Source organism: Tachyglossus aculeatus, chromosome 2 (genome assembly GCF_015852505.1).
Source record: "Tachyglossus aculeatus isolate mTacAcu1 chromosome 2, mTacAcu1.pri, whole genome shotgun sequence".
Lineage (NCBI taxonomy): Eukaryota > Metazoa > Chordata > Mammalia > Monotremata > Tachyglossidae > Tachyglossus > Tachyglossus aculeatus.
The window spans coordinates 138,277,754-138,294,843 of record NC_052067.1 but is presented as its reverse complement, the minus strand read 5'-3'; the positions used below and the strand labels follow the sequence as shown (position 1 = coordinate 138,294,843).

General features: G+C 44.3%; 1 protein-coding gene across 2 annotated transcripts in view; it reads right to left on the bottom strand.

The window, feature by feature from the left end:
- Positions 1-17,090, bottom strand: part of NUP98 (nucleoporin 98 and 96 precursor) — a 61,054-nt gene that overhangs the window by 20,463 nt on the left and 23,501 nt on the right. Inside the window, exons 7-18 of one of the 2 annotated variants that reach the window (XM_038765754.1) lie at positions 16,564-16,744; positions 15,214-15,377; positions 13,835-13,972; positions 12,047-12,134; positions 8,869-8,961; positions 8,109-8,249; positions 7,531-7,664; positions 6,030-6,217; positions 4,181-4,297; positions 2,806-3,098; positions 1,922-2,035; positions 427-565 (exon numbers count right to left, since the gene is read on the bottom strand). In XM_038765754.1, the coding sequence (XP_038621682.1) occupies positions 427-565; positions 1,922-2,035; positions 2,806-3,098; positions 4,181-4,297; positions 6,030-6,217; positions 7,531-7,664; positions 8,109-8,249; positions 8,869-8,961; positions 12,047-12,134; positions 13,835-13,972; positions 15,214-15,377; positions 16,564-16,744 (1,790 nt within the window). The remainder of the gene's footprint in view (positions 1-426; positions 566-1,921; positions 2,036-2,805; positions 3,099-4,180; positions 4,298-6,029; positions 6,218-7,530; positions 7,665-8,108; positions 8,250-8,868; positions 8,962-12,046; positions 12,135-13,834; positions 13,973-15,213; positions 15,378-16,563; positions 16,745-17,090) is intronic. The other variant, XM_038765763.1, reaches the window with a different exon arrangement.

Genomic DNA, 17,090 nt, shown 5'->3' with positions numbered 1-17,090 from the left:
AATAGCTATTTCGGGAATGAAAGAATCATTTATAATCAAGTGGGGATTGCAACAGGGAGTTACTGCTGGCAAAGATAAGTATATATCGACAGGGCAGGCAAGAAAAATTGAATTTTTCGGTCCATACGGTCACCTGTATGGAGGGAAGTGGGGTTAAAAGCTGGAAAAAGGAGTGAAGTGGTTGAAATATCGGAGGCAGGATCACAGTCCCAGCAAAAATTTCCACAGCCAAAAGGGAAAGAAAGTGGGGGTGCTTTAAGACATATTTTAATAGTAATAATAACGGCGTTTACTAAGCGCTTACTATGTGCAAAGCACTGTTCTAAGCACTGGGGAGGTTACAAAGGTGAGGTTGTCCCAAGGGGGGCTCACAGTTACAGCAGGTGTAAATCCCAGCCCGACTAGGAAAGGAAAGTTTTCAATTACCTGTTTAACCCTTCACCCACGGGGGGCTTGAGCTCATCATCCAGATAAACAATGACCTCTTTCCTTCGGATATGAACGATATCATCCAGGTTGAGATTAGTTAGGTTCACGCTTCCTTCAAAATAGATTGAGCCATAACCTAGAAATCAGATCAAATGGTTAAGATCATCCCAAGTTTTTGACCATAACAGCTGCCTTTCTCCTCCAGTGCCAACTTGGCAAATGAACTGGATGGCAAACAGAAACTGTAAGCACCCTTCAGACTGCTTTAAGATTTGGCTGGAAAAAAAAATTTGTCAGCATGGAGAATGGATATAAGAGAAAGCCTGGAAAAGCGGCATTTTTCAGGATTTCTCTTTTCCAATCAACCAAATTTACTGAGCCCTTACTCTTGCAGAGCGCTGTACTAAGACCTTGGGAGAGTACAATATAACTGAGTTGGTAGACATGTCCCCTACCCACAAGGAGCTTATGAGTCTAGAAGGGGAACCTTTCCTTCCTCACCTTTACCTTTCCGGAGGCAAACCAAACCCTCTGCCCCCTTCCCCTCCCATTCCCTGCTTCCCAAGGAAGGCGATGGGGTGATTTTTGGCCCCTACAGCTGAGCACATCTCCTTAACTGAACCTCCAGCCTACAAAGCAATATAAACAGAGTAGGCCAGGAAGAGGCTTAGGCCTCTCATCCATTCTGGGCCTAATAGGAAAGTGTACTGCATGCAAGATGACAGGTGTCCCAGAACTTACAAGATCCTCAAGAGTTTGCAAAGAAGCAGTGTGGCCTTGCAGGAAGAGCATGTGACAGCCTGGGAATCAGATCTACATACTATTTGTTTTGTTGTCTATCTTCCCCCTTCTAGACTGTGAGCCCGTTGTTGTGTAGGGATTGTCTCTGTTGCCGAACTGTACTCTCCAAGCGCTTAGTACAGTGCTCTGTACATGGTAAACGCTCAATAAATACGATTGAATGAATGAATGAAGTCCAGCTCTTTGCTGGCCTGTTGTATCAACTTGGGCAAGTCACTAGCACTTAGTACAGTGCTCTGCACACAGTAGGTACCTAACAAATACTATTTCCACTACTTAGCTTCTCTGTGCCTTCATCACCTCATCTAGAAGAAAAAAAAAGGTAATAGCTCTCCCTCCCACTTAGATAGTGAGTCCCATGCAGGACAGAGACTGTGTCTGACCTACTTGTATCTACTTTACACAGTGCTAGGCATACAGTAAGTGCACAATAATAATAACAGAAAATAGTTGTGGTATTTGTTCTTACAAAGGCACAATCATTATTACTAGTCTGCTTGCCATTTACCCACCCCAAAGTCCCAGTACCACCATAAAAGAAAAAGCCTTAAAGGTTGAGAGGTCATTAAGATCTGAGGGAATTTTCTGGTACCTCTAAGTCTGCTACAGTAGGATGCTTGGGCCTTGGGGACAACTTGCCCACTGACTGCCCTGCCTCAGGGGCTTGCTCCCCACTCCCCACGTCACTTACCCTTGCGTCCTATGGTGAAGTCAGACACAATGCACTCCCCTCTCTCATTGGTAACTTTGGCTAGGTCGTCCATGGAGGGGATTGTATAGTAGCCAATTCGGGTAAGAATAATGCCTACAAGAGAAAAGAGAAAATGAGCCAATGTCCGGATGAGAGTTCCCTAAAGAGATTTCAGGGGCCATGGCAAAGTACCCAAGAGCTGAAGGTAAATCTGGACCACGTTGGGACTGAAGAGTGGGAAAGCACGGAGGAAGGACTGGAGGGAATTCTGAAGAAGGGAGGAAGGCACGGCTGGTAGATGGTGCATGTAGGAAATGGGACAAACTGGGAGATTGGGGATCCTACTGGAGTAGAAAAAACATAGCTCTGGGGAGGGTTGCTTCATTCATTAGCCATAAGATGCTGTTGCCCCAGGGCTGGTAACTGCCCATATGGGTGATGTGAGCACTGGTTCTCCCTGACCATTAAAAAAATAAAATTAAAATAAATAAATAAATAGATGGGGGCGAGGGGAAAAGCCCACCATTTAAGACAACAGCCCAGAGATTAGGCGTTTCAGCCAGCCCCACATTCTCCTATCCTCAAGATCATAATTCAGGGTTCAGCTTGGAGTTCCACGGGCAGAAGAGATGGAGGGAAGGGAGAGAGGGGGTGAACAAGCATCACTTTTCTCTCCCCGTTAATTGGAAGTTGGGAGGCACTTTCCCACTGAGAGGTTCCACCCCCGGCTGCTTTCGGCAAGGGGGCCAACACTGAACCGAACCACCAGTTTAGAGAACTGGAGAGGAAACTTCGGATGACCGAACGCAAACAAGCAGAGCCCTGCCTCCATCTCGCCCAAATCACATGGACTGGGACCAACCAGACAAGCGCGTGTCCCTGACCTGCTGGGTGTAAATGGTACGTGGGCTCTCCGTCCTCATCTCGCTCATCCTGCAGGGACTCATCCTGGAAAGAGGCCTCCTCGCTGCTCCCTTCCAGCCCGTTGCGCAGGGCGTTCCGCATGTTCAGGGCCACAATGGTGTCGTTCATGCTGTTGTGGGGCTTGTTGCCCACGCTCTCCGGGGTCTGGGGGATGGGCTTCGTGATCGGATTGTTATAGAACTGAGTTACCAGGGAGTCGTCTTCCCCATTGGGTTGATGATTCTCATCGGCGGACTTGGAGAGAAAACTGAATCTACCGGAATGGAAGTGAAACAAATTCAGCTGTTCCTCTTAAAATGATTAGTGGTCCTTTGTTTTACGGCTTATTCACTTTAATGTCAGTATTTCTGATCACTTCTGAGACAAAGCTGACTTTAAACATACCTCAGCCTCTGAACTTATCAAATGCACTGACTTTCTTGAAAAATTCATTCCCTCATTCAACCGTATTTATTGAACGCTTACTGTGTACAGAGCACTGTACTAAGTGCTTAGAAAGTACAAATGATTAAAGCCCACTTCCATTTAGCATTAATGGCAGATCTCTAGTCTGTTTGCCCTATTATAATAAATAGGACAGGTGAGATAACACTAAAAGTTAAGTAATTATATATGTACAATTCAGTGTCTTATTACAGATACACTTCACATGGCTATCTGGTCTGGAAACTATTATTTTTAATCACTGTAAAATTTACGTTAATATTACTTTGTTTTGGGGGACTATGTCAAGGCCCTTTTCCTTATTTCCTACAGGCATTTGTACTACATTTAATGATCTTTCACCAATATTTATTTTCTTAGATGCAATTAAAAACACAAACTGGGGCTTAGAACAGTGGCACTTTCTGTCTGCTGCATATGGTTGGTGGCATTCCTTTGGGGAAGGACAGATCTGGGCACCCCAATTGGGCCAAACGGCTCTTTGCTGAACGCATTAGCCTCTAATTGTCAAAGCTCCACTAAAAGCTTTACTTTAAAGTAGACTTTACTGGACACCCTTCCAAATTAACCAAAATAGTTAAGGAACTTTAAGTGATACTTAAAGATGGCACAGCAAGTCCATCATAAAAAGAATCTAAACCACATCCATGATGGCACATGGAACAAGAGCCAAAACAGGTCTTAGAACAGTTCAAAAGAGATGGCTTCCCATTTACATTCCAGAATATGATCAGGCAAGTCTCACACTTCACAATGTAAGTGGGCTAAACCCGAAGAAAAATCCTGGATTTCAAACTACTTAGAAAGAAAGTCCTTTCAGGAAAGACACAAAACCAAAGGTCCCAGTTAAGGATCCACCCACTGGTAACAATCCAATGGGCGGAAACATACCTCTCCCCATTCTCTGGATATTCGGATGGAGAGGCCAGGTCTTCCGCATCCCGACTAACAGGAGAAAACAGATTACTGCTGTTGAGGTTCTTCAAAACCAGCTTCTTGATGCTCTTCCTGTAATAAAGAAGGACGAAAGCAATTCTCAGAGAAGTACAGTTAAACTCAGGGAATTTGGAATGGGAGGATTAGGGTCAAAAGTTCTATAAGTTGATAAACTTGGGCAAGTCACTTAAGCTCTCTGGGCCTTGGTCTCCTCATCTGCAAAATGGGGATTCAATACCTGTTCTCCCTCCTATGTAGAGTGGGCGCCCCACATGGGATCTGATTATACTGTATCTACCCCAGTGCTTAGTACACTGTTTGGCACTTAAATACAACTGTTATTATTAGATATTTATTCAGAGCTATGGTAGTGGACCGAATGCCTTTGTAAAGGGTGTTTTAAACTGTTGAAAAGGTTGCGGTGGCTACTGCCTGGAAATAAGGCATCAACTGGGACTTCCTTTTACTGTCATTTCAGAGTTTTCCAATAATAATAATGGTGGTGTTTGTTAAGCCCTTACACTGTGCCAAGCACTGGAGTAATAATAATAATAATAATAATGATGGTATTTGTTAAGCGCTTACTATGTGATCAGGTTGTCCCACGGGGGGCTCACAGTTTTAATCCCCATTTTACAGATGAAGTAACAGGCACAGAGAAGTTAAGTGACTTGCCCAAAGTCACACAGGGTGGACTGTCTAAGTAAGTCTATGACAGAACACAGGAATCTAACCTCTATTGTACAGATGAGCCCAGAGAAATGAAGTAACTGGCCCAGGGCCACACAGCAACCAGGTGACATCGGTCCCGACTCCCAGGCACGGGCTATTTCCAAGCTGGTTCCCATCGAGAAGCAGCGTGGCTCAGTGGAAAAAGCACAGGCTTTGGAGTCAGGGGTCATGGGTTCAAATCCCGGCTCCAACTGTCAGCTGTGTGACTTTGGGCAAGTCACTTAACTTCTCTGTGCCTCAGTTACCTCATCTGTAAAATGGGGACTGTGAGCCCCCCGTGGAACAACCTGAACCCTTGTAACCTCCCCAGTGCTTAGAACAGTGCATTGCACGTAGTAAGCGTGTAATAAATGCCATCATCATCATCATCAATCCGGTATATTTTCCCAGGGTCTTTCCTCACCCTTTTTGGACTGTTAATGCTTCACGGACCAGGGTATGTTTCTGAATCAATGGTCGTGTATTTTTCTTAACTACTACAGTTATTTGCAAATGATAAGGACTTAATAAATGCCACTACTATCGACTGTCTGCAAATCTCACCTCCGATGTTTTAGAGCTTAGAGGAACCACATTAGCATCCCACAAAACAAGCTCTCTGCTGTCTTTGGACAGGGCTAAACCAGCTCTCCCTTCTGGGTCACTGGTTACGGCAAAAATCCAAACCCTCACAAGGTAATAATAGTAATAATCATAATGGCATTCATTAAGCGCTTACTATGTGCAAGGCACTACCATCTAAGGGCTGAGGCAAAAACATACTATCTCCACTTTTGGAGAAGGACACTTTCCCAGATTTTTAAAAATGGCATTTGTTGTATGCCTACTGTGTGCCAGGCCAGGGGTTAGGTACAAGATTCTCAGGTTGGACCCAATCTCTGTCGCGGGCTCCTGGAGTTAGTCAAGAACCAAGGGTGACCCACAACTTATTATTACCCAGGGGGAGTAATAATCATGATGGCATTTGTTAAGTGCTCCCTATGTGCCAAGCACTGTTCTAAGTGCTGGAATGAACCAAAGACACAAATTTGCTCAATAAGCAATACGCTAGAGTCCGGGCACAAGCACTGACTTGGGCATGAACGCGCCGTTGGCCAGAGAGGGCTCATCGTCGTCCAGGCCGTCGAAGAGGTGAGACTTCGCCGACCCTGTTGTCTGTAGAGCTTTGGGACGCACTCTGGTAGCCGGGCGGGGGGTCAGTTTGTAATGCGTAGGGGTGGTCAGGGCCTTCTGCGCTGCTGGATTCGTTGGCTTCAATCTCTGCAAGACCCCCCGGGCAAGATGTTTAGTCAATCAATTGATCGTTTATTGAGTGCTCTCTCTGCGCTAAGCGCTTGGAAGAGTACGGCATAGGCCTCGTCTGACCTCCTTCCCGACCTAGTTGGCTCCTAGCGTCATCAGGAGCAACACTGTCAAATACGAGAGACTACATTTGGCAATACACTTGGATGATGCCCCCAAAACAGACTTTAGGTAGGCAGAAACTGACAGGACTGAGAGAGTCAGAGAAGCCGGAAATTAGACCTTAATTCAGCCTTCGTGACCCTCAACACATTAACTTGTTTTTAGTCTCTCTAAATAGAGAGGGAGGCACTGAGGAGAGTAGAAGGAGAAAAAGTCAGAAGCCTGGGTTTATTCACTCCACAGTGCACAGGTCCCAAACAGCAAGTTGTGGCTGGTATATTACGTCCTGTAGATTACCTCAAGAACTAGGCAGATAGATTAAACTGTTATATTTCTGAAGATGCAGTTCCTTCAGAGCACACATTACCACTCTGCATTTTGGAGAGAAATGAGGAATTCAGACCACTTGGGCCTATCAGGAGAGAACGCGGTGCGCATAAATGATAACCTGAGGCTTGCCAAGAACACAACCTCTGGTTTTTGAGAACTGAATGTATTTTGGCAGAATAGTTGATCTAAATGTCCATAAACATCTCCTCTTGCCTCCAGGACACGGCCACTTGGATGTTCTGCCAGCACTCAAATTCAAAATGCCTAAAACGTAACTCTCATCTTTCCCCACACACACCCACTTCTCGCTCATCCTTCCCCACACGCCCACTTCACTCTCATTTTGGGAGATCCCTGTTGCAGAAGGCTGCAAACTTGTGGGACCTATTCCTTACAGGCAACTGCTTCCTACCTGAGAATGACAGCTAACCACGATAGTGACTCATTCAAAAGTATTTATTGAGCACTTCCTGTATGCAGAGCACTGTACTAAGCGATTGGGAAAGTACAAACAGCAATAAAGAGACAAAATCCCTGCCCACATGACAGGAGTGTCTGTCAAGGCAACCTATTCTGTCCTCATTGAGAATTCTATTATGGACAGCTTGGTTAACAATTTTCTCCAAAGCATAGTTTTGGAATGATTTGTCCTTGAATTTCCTCTTTCACCCCCTAGTTAGCAGAAATTGGTTGTTAGATTCCTCAACAACAACTTGATAATTTGGACGGTCCCCCCCACCCCACCCTTTTAAACTTGCACTGCAGCACCAAAAAGAGGTAATCTTTAGCAACTTCCTTCGGGGACAAAGAATTCTAGGCATGTTCATCTAGAACCTTACCTCTTCTTTCTTCTTGGGATCGGACATGGGATTTCGGAAGAGAGGAGAATCTCCAAACGGGGAATAGGTCAAACTGTTGATATGCTGCTGGAGAACAGCCTGCTGGGCAGCAGAGGCGTTTGGATCTGTCAAAGCTTCAGAAAGGCCAAAAAAGTAGGAAAAAAAAGTTAGCGTGTGTGGCGGCTACATCAAGATTCTGGGGGACCTCTGGATTTCTATCAAGAGCATTTTTCAAGTAACGACATCATTCGATCAATAGTACTTACCAAGTGCTTACTGTGATCTGTGCACTGTACTAAGCACTTGGGAGAGTAATAACAGTAACAATAATTATGGTATTTGTTAAGCGCTTACTACAGTGCAAGACAGCTGGTAGAAGCGCTTCCTGCTCAAAAGGAGTTTCCAGTCTAGGGTGGAGAGGTGGGGAAATGGTGGAGTGTAAGGATATATATGTAAGTGCTGTGGGTTTGAGGGTGGGGTAATATCAAGTGATTAGGGGGTAAAGATCTAAGTGCACAGATAAGGCAGAGGGGAAGGTGAGTCTCTTTGAAGTCAGAATAAAGGGCTCCAGCACATACCCACAGGGGCCTGGGGGGCTCCAAAGCCCAAGGTAGCCGCGGAAGTGTTGAATCCGGGGGCCCCAAAAGCTCCGGTTCCCAAGGTTCCCCCGATCTTAGGCTGACTGTTTCCAAATAGAGACGCCTGCCCGGCACCAAGAGCTACAGAAGGAGAGAGAAAGAGAGAGAAAAAAGTAAACGGGGGCGAACGATCACAAAAGATACTCCCAGGCTCATGACAAGGCGCATTGAGATTGAGGTACTTCCAAATCAAAACAGTCCTTTCATGAAGCCAGAAGAAAAACCTAGCGGAAGGCAAGCTTAACAGCTATTCCAAACTAGAGAACACTTAACTCTTGGTGTTCGCCATGCACAAGTGCTTAATATGGGGAAAAGCGGGTTAATAACAGCAAAAACGAAACCACTGTGGTCACACCCCAGGACCAAGGCCATGACGTCAGGCTCGTATGTCACTGGCATTTAGCTAAGTGGCATAACTCCCCACTGCCGAGGTTCGGAATTTCTTACAGAACTGCCTTGCCCCGGGACGACACACCTCAGTGTCACAATATGCCACTTGGACAACAGACAGATTTCACGGCTCGGCTCTGGAAAGCGCTTTGGGAATCTGCCTACGGAAATGATGATCTGGGTTTTTCCAATCTCAGCCTCGCAAGCCTTCTGATGCTTCAGACCCTGGCAGGCAGCAAGCAAGCCAGAAAGAAAAGAATGGCAAACCGATTGCTGCTTGCACATCTCTCCTGGTGGCAATGTTATTTACCTGTTCCAAATCCTGTTCCAAGTCCAGTTCCCAGAGTCCCAGCTGCTGGCTTACTTCCAAATATACTATTCCCACTAGCGCTTGCACCAAAACCTAAGAGTACAGAAGAATGAATATGCTGCACTTTTAAAGAAAGTATCATCCAATTTTCACTAGTAGGAAGGGGGGGAGGGAGGGGTATCTACTTGCCAACACAAAAATAATCTGTCCAATCAAAACCCAGCAGCCCTTCAGGAAACCAAGCCTGCAATACTTCAAGTTACACAATTTGCCTCATGAATGGAAATTTACACAATGGCTCTTCAAGGGAGACCATTAGGTCGGCATGCTTACTTTGCAATAATAGTTGATGACAGGACTACCAACTTAAACCCAGCAAAGCCAACCCACATAAGAAACCATATGGTCATTCTTCTGCAGGGTCTAAAAATGACTCCGGGTGCCAACCAACCAACCAACCAACAAATTTACACTTCCTTCCTAGATGGCTGTGGAAAGAGTAAGTGGTTCACAAATAATTACTAGGCCACACACTAAGTGTCTTCTCACCTACCTTTTGTTTGACTAAGAAACAAGATGAGGGAAGCGGGACATAATTCAGAGACTGGTTTCCAAATGAAGCAAACCCTAGATATCCCCTAAGACTGATGAACTAAGCTGTCCGCTGGTTTTCCTCTTCCTGGGGATTCTCTCCCCTACTTTACTGTAAGCTTACTGTGGGCAGGGAAGGTGCCTACCAACTTTGTTATATTGTACTCTCCCAAGTGATTAATACAGTAATAAGACCATTGATTCCCTCAAGGGCACGGCTGATTTCAGTGGAAAGAAAAAAAAAAAAGGCGAGAGAGGGATAACATGAGTCAACCACACCACTTAAGTAAAATTCAGCAATAGGATAACACTATTAAGATTATTTGCTTATTATCTGCTCCTGGTGCTTCACTTTTGCCTGAAGTCTTATACTACCACTTAGAAATACCTATAGTAAAGGGGAAAGGTAGGGACACAAATGGGGAAAACAACAAGAACATCCAAAAATAGTTAAGGGGGAAAAACATCTAATTTATAAGAAACCTAGATGAACACAATATGGATTTCCTGACAGGAGAAATCTTCTAATGTCATTTTAAATGGGACAGATTACGGTGCTTGATCTGGCATCGTATTATCAATTAGCATTGTAAACAGCTGAATCTGTGGACTATAATAATACAAGGTACTTGTAAAGCCCTTTCTATATACCAAGAACTGTACTAAGCACTGGGGCATTTACAGTCTAAGGGGGAGGGAGGACAGCTGTTGAATCCCCATTTTACAGATGAGGAAACTGAGGCTCAGAGAACTGAAATGACATGCCTAAGGAAACACAGCAGACAAGTGGTGGAGCTGGGATTAGAAACCAGGTCCTCTGACCCCCAAACCTGTGCTCTTTCCATTAGGCCTCACTGCATCATCAAGGATGATGTTGCTATTCAAGTACAGCACAACTTATTCAAAGACAAACTACCTGGACAGACAGACAGACAGACAGACAGAGGCCTGTTCTATTTTGAAATTTCAATATTTACACCTCAGATTTAGGTCTACCCAAAAATAGGAAGGCCTTTGGGCCCTAAATAAGGCAGCAGAACAATATGCTTGCATTCTGCCTCAAACCCACTAAAAGGAATAAAGGCCCATGTTACACTGTTTATACCACAAATGCCCCCCACCCCTTGATTCTGCCAAGACATTTCACCAACTCTGATTTTTAAGAATGCCACTTCTCAAATTAGGACTAACTCCAAACCAAATACAGCACTGGGCAATTTGGTGACAGAAAATTAAGACTGCAAAGCCAAATGATTGAAAACTGTGAAATCCAGTCATACTATGGGATAACCATTTGTTAAAATCAAATCACAAAACTGAAATCATGGACCAACATAAGAATTACAACAGCTAGCTCATCACTAACACTAAAAATTGAGTGCTACTTTAGCATAAATGACAAAATGATTTTTAAAGCTTCAGATAAAAGAGTACTACAGTAGAAACAATTCAATCTGTAGTACTGTCTGATTTCCATTCAGCTATTTTTCCATTCTCAGGAGAAAACCAAGCAAGGGGGGGCGCAAATAGTTTCAAGTCGAAATGGCCCGAGAACTGAGATGGGATAAAAGCTTCAGACAATTAAAATAATGCAAGTTTCCCCCAAAAATGACTTGCTTAAAAAATATCCAGCAATGCACAATCATTTGTGACTTTAATGCACTAAAGCAGAGTTATCTGAAGCAAGTTTTTGGGTCTAATTCTAACACTCGGGAAGGGTTATTATTAAAGTACATAAAATGAAACTCCATTTCATTAGTCCAGTAAATGTCTCCCTTGTAGAATGCTGTAACACCTAGAAATTTACATCTTTCAAGATCCAAACCTATATTCTTCTCCGTTTTCTTTCATCTAATTCTCTCACATGCCTGGGGTAAAGAGGGGAGTAGTCTTCCATTTGGCAGAGAAGCAGCGTGGCTCCGTGCAAAGAGCCCGGGCTTTGTAGTCAGAGGTCCTGGGTTCAAATCCCAACTCTGCCAACTGCCAGCTGTGTGACTTTGGGCAAGTCATTTCACTTCTCTGGGCCTCCGTTACCTCATACGGAAAATGGGGATGAAGATTGTGAGCCCTCATGTGGGACAACCTGATCACCTTGTAACCTTCCCAGCGCTTAGAACAGTGCTTTGCACATAGTAAGCACTTAATAAATGCTATCATTATTATTATTATTTGGCAGACAGAGAAACTGAGGCACAGGAGGCTAAGTGCCTTGTCCCAGACACGTAACGGTGATAGAAACAGGCAATAACCCATCTCAGCTCCCAGCCGAGTTTTTTTTAATCCCTTACACTACTCTAGTAATATGAGAAGTGGAAAAAGTCACCTCTAAACTGCTTTTTTTCCCCACCCAACCTAAAAAGCCCCATCCACTGTCTTTAAGCTTCAAACTTTCCCTTCTGGCCCCCGAGATAAGGCATGAAAATTGATTTGAAACTTTTAAAAAATTCATCCCTATTTAGTATAGGAAGGTTGGCAGTGGGGTGTGTGGTATAATCAGTGTAATTTTAAGAGATTCAACTCCACTTTTTATATGTACCCAAACTGGAAGTGTTTGTATTGGTTCCTAAAGTCAGGGTTGGTTTGTTACCAAAGAGCCCGCCGCTCGTTGTGCCAAAGGAGGGGGCACTGGTGGTGGTCGTTCCAAAGGCGGCAGGCTTGTTACTGCCAAACAGCGTCTGAAATCAACAGAGGAAAACACACTGCATCATTTAACCAAGGGGCAAGTCGAAGATTAGTATCTCCTGTTCGGAGCAGGGCTCGCTTTCTAAACCTCAGCCTTGATAGGACTGATTGGGAAGCTCCACTATTATGGTGTCCTCACTCAGTCCTGGATCTTGGAGGGAAGAGGAAAAACAAGAAAAAAATCTAAACTCGCAGACTAGACCGTAAACTCGTGTTGGGCACGGATCATGTCCACCAACTCTTGTATTGGACTCTCCGAAGTGCTGAGTACACATCTCTGTGTGGCTCAGTGGAAAGAGCCCGGGCTTTGGAGTCAGAGGTCATGGGTTCAAATCCCAGCTCTGCCAATTGTCAGCTGTGTGACTTTGGGCAAGTCACTTAACTTCTCTGGGCCTCAGTTACCTCATCTGTAAAGTGCGGATTAAAACTGTGAGCCCCCCGTGGGACAACATGATCACCTTGTAACCTCCCCAGCGCTTAGAATAGTGCTTTGCACATAGTAAGCTCTTAACAAATACCATTATTATTTTTTATTGGTATTAAGTTCTTAGTGTGGGCAAACACTGTTCTAATTGCCTTGTAACCTCCCCAGTGCTTAGAACAGTGCTTTGCACATAGCACTGATTTGCACTGTTACATAGTAAGCGCTTAATAAATGCCATCATTATTGTTATTATTATTATTATTCTCTGGATACAGTAAGCACTCAAATACCATTGATGAAGATAACAATGATTAGAACACAGGTTACTGAAATTTCAATGAGGCTACTGAAATTTTCTGTTCTCTTGCCATTAAAAAAAAAAAAAAATCGAGCTAACCACAATGAAATCCTAAACAATTCTAAGAGCTTTTGGGTTTGAAACATACAACCATCTAGTTTTTACTGAAGTTCCTTTCACACTCTTACTGCTTACACTGGTAAAAATCTTTCTTCCACCTTAAGTATTTTGACAAATATAGAGTGACGTAAAACCCATTTAAATTCATCATTAAACAAAGGCAGTTTCTTTAGTATAAATAATAACAGATCTCTAGTACGTCACCACAGGGTACCTTGTTGCCCAACAGGACTAACGAAAAGAAATCTACACTTTAAAAACATCTACTTCGGTCCTGTGATTTAATCAATCACTTAATCAATTAAATGAGTGATTGTTTAAATCACCTTCTAAATTATATGGATATAAATATAAATTTCAGATTTTGGGAACGCTTACTTCCGACATTTCATCTAGTGCTCTTAGATACTTTTATGAAACCAGTTATGATCTGCTGCAGCCATGGAATCAGGCGATCATAATTCTGTCTTGTGGAAATGCCCCATGCACCCTCAATCAGTGGTATTAACTGAGCACTTCCTTTGAGGAAAGCACTATACTAAGCGCTTGGAAAACTACACTATAATAAAGTTGGTAAACGTGATTCCTGTCCACAAGGGGCTTACAGGCTACCCTTGACTCAGAAGACCCCTTAAGCCCCTAGGTTATTTAAATTTAGAATTTATGTTAGTAAATTTGGTCAACCGATTTCGAACTTGAAATGTTATTTCATTAGAACCTTGGAAGCCTTTTAGGGAGAGTAGCAAACAGGGCAGGTAACAGATGGGGCACATGCTTGCGTGCTCTCTTCCCCGCCCTCCCCATCTTCTTCCCTCTCCACCCCCAAACCACGGTCATTGCTGAAAACCTACCGAACCCACAGCGCCAAATCCTGTGTTGGTTTGTCCAAAGAGGCCTGTTCCCGTTCCAAATCCTGTAGCAGCACTGGTGTTGGTAGCTGTCCCAAAAAGACCTCCAGACTGCGTGGCTTGCGTCCCACCGAATAAACCCTGCAAACAGAAATACTGCTTGAAAGAAGAGTTCTCGTCTTGTTTAGAAACAGGCCTATCCCTCCATGGCCAACCATGGAGTCCAAAGAATTGGTCAGCCTGTCGGGGTGTTAGATCTGGGATTTCTGAATCAGTTGCTCCCGATACAAGCACCTAAAATGGCTCTGAGCCTAATTAAGGGCAGGGGTACCACAGTAGCAATGCAAGAGCCTGGAGCCTTACTTCAACGGAGCCAAGCAGCAGCTGATAACTGAAAGATCTGCTCAAGATGGGGCTAGGAGTCCCACTACAAGAAAAAGCAACCGCATCCCAAGGTGGCCATCTTACCCCCACATGGGACAAAAATGTCTTTAAAAAAAAAAACCCAAACAAACCACAAAACAAAACTCCCAGAAAAAGGTAAAAGATTATCCCTTATTACTCAGAAATGTTTTATTCTTGCTGAGGGAGAAATGCTGTGTGCAGCTTTGGTGCACACAGGGAATAGCGCGTAGCATTCCAAAGACTCTTGAGGGTGGGCCCAAACTAAGAAGACACCACTCGGACGATGAAGGGCAGGAGCCCAGGATGCTGGATGGAAAGGAACGGGCACTGAGTTTTGCAAGGGAAAACAAGAAAAGCAGCATGGTAAAGTAGATACGGGCCTGGGAGCTGGGATTAGAACCATGACCTTCTGATTCCTGGTCCTAAATCACGGTTCTAATCCCAGCTCCACCACTTGTCTGTTGGGTGATCTTGCGCAAGTCACTTCACTTCTCTGGGCCTCACTTACCTCATCTGAAAAATGGGGATTGAGACTGTGAGCCCCATGCAGGACAGGGACTGTGTCCAACCTGATTAGCTTGTATCCACCACAGCCCTTAGTTCAGTGCCTGTGAGCCCGTTGTTGGGTGGGGACCGTATCTATATGTTGCCGACTTGTACTTCCCAAGTGCTTAGTACAGTGCTCTGCACACAGTAAGCGCTTAATAAATACAACTGAATGAATGAATATTAAGCACTTAACGAACACCATTATTATTATTATTACTTAAGGCAGATCAGAAATGTGGGTGTAATAGCTGTCGGGTCAGGAACTGCGGCCTCTAGGAAATCTGCCTTTATCACATCATCCTCTAAGGAGACGGTGCTGAAAATTAGCTGGCTCTTGAGCGGTTATAATTTACCACGTGTTGACAGTATAGACACAGGCCTGCCGAAAACAATAAACACCATCGATGACGATGATGCTGGTTCCTTACCATTGTGTTGGTATTTGGTTGTCCTAGAGTGCTGGCATTCCCAAAGGAGAAGCCGGTATTCTGGGTGGTTGTGGCCTGGCCAAATGGCTTGCTAAACAGGCTGGTAGTTTGCTGAGTCTGCTGGCCAAAGAGGCTACCGGTATTGGTTCCAAATCCAGTTGTGCCTTTTGTAGGGGGAAGAGAAAAATTTAGTTTAAACAATGAAGGCCACAAGATGCTGTCGCATCATATTCAATTTTTGAGCTCCTCTACTGAAACAGGCAAAAATATCTCACAGACATTTCAACATTAATCCCTTACAAAACGTGGGCTTTTTAGAACTTCTCTTCAATCAACCGAATTTCCTTTGCTTCTCTTGTGTGCGGAACACTATTAAATACTAAGTGCCAGGAGACATATCCCGGTCCTCAAGGAGCTTACAGTCTAGCTACAGTCCTAACTACCATAAGTTACAGATGGGAGGAAGTAATATGAACAGATCTTCAAAAGAGTTTAAAAGAGATGTGGGAAGTGCTGACAGAGCATTTGGGGAGGGAGTAAGGTGAGAAGTGGGGAGAATCAGGATGGCCTACTGGAGATGTGATCTAAGAAGAGCTCTGAAAATGGGGAGGGCAGTGGTCAGGAGGACGCGAAGGTTCAAGAGAGTTCAAGGCAGGAGGGAGGCCCAGGAAAGATGAGAATGAGGCAGAGGATAAGCAGGAGGGAGAGTGTTGAGTGATCGAGTGCCTTAACGCCAATGGCATTAAGGACATTAGTGAGGTATGGTAGGAAGGGGGAGCTTATTGAGTGTTTTAAAACCAATGTTAAGGAGTTTCTGTTTGATGTGGAGGTGGATGGTCAAACATTGGAAGCTCTTGAGGAGTGGGGAGACGTGGACTGAACATTTTTTTAGAAACACGATCGGTGTAGTGGAGTGAAGTATGGACCACACTGGGGAGAGAAAGAAGGCAGGGAGGTTAGCGAGGAGGCAAATCCGGTAGTCAAGGTGAGATAGGTTAAGTGTATAGATCAGTGTAGTAACACTTTGGATGGAGAGGAAAGGTGAATTTTAGCAATATTGTGAAGGTAGAACTGACATGATCCAGTGACAGATCGAATGTGTGGTACTATGTCCAACCTGATTTGCTTGGACCCACTCCAGCACTTAATACAGTGCCTGGCACACAGTAAGCGCTTCAGAAATCTCACAATTATGTTTCTACTATTATAAGTTCTAGAATGAAACAGTCAACAAAATTGAGTGCTTCTTCACGCAGCCCATGACAGCTAACAGCAGTTCACAGCTGGAAAGAAATCCAACAGTCTTAATACTGAACTTTAGAGAATTCAATCAGATTTTTTCAGACTTACTAGTTCCAAAACCAGTTTTATTCTGTCCATATGCAAAGCCGGTGTTGGTGTTGGAGGAGCCAAAAAGGCCCGTGGCACTGGATGTGGCCGTGGAAGAGCCAAAGAGTCCTGCTGTGGTACCTGCTCCCACTTGGGTCTGAGGACCCTTCCTGTTGGCCTGATAATCCTCCAGACGAAGTTCCTAAAAACAATCGAAAAATAAAACATTAAATACAATTCCCCCTTCACCATGTGCGGCACATGGCAATCCGCTAGATTCCCCAGACACTCCAATTAGCATGCAAGGGACCTGAATTACGAGCTCGAGAACCACAGAGTGAACTAAATAAGCATTGTCTGTTGTATGGATTGGGCCTTCGGTCAATCCTATAATTTTAAGAAAAATGACACTGAAAAGAGCACCAGAAGAAATCCGACGATAAATCTGTTGGAGCTAAATATTCTCCCCGGAGAGACTATTAAAACAACAAAAGTAGGATATGCTCGGAACGCTGCTACTGAAAGAACCATCTTTCGTTCTCTTCTCC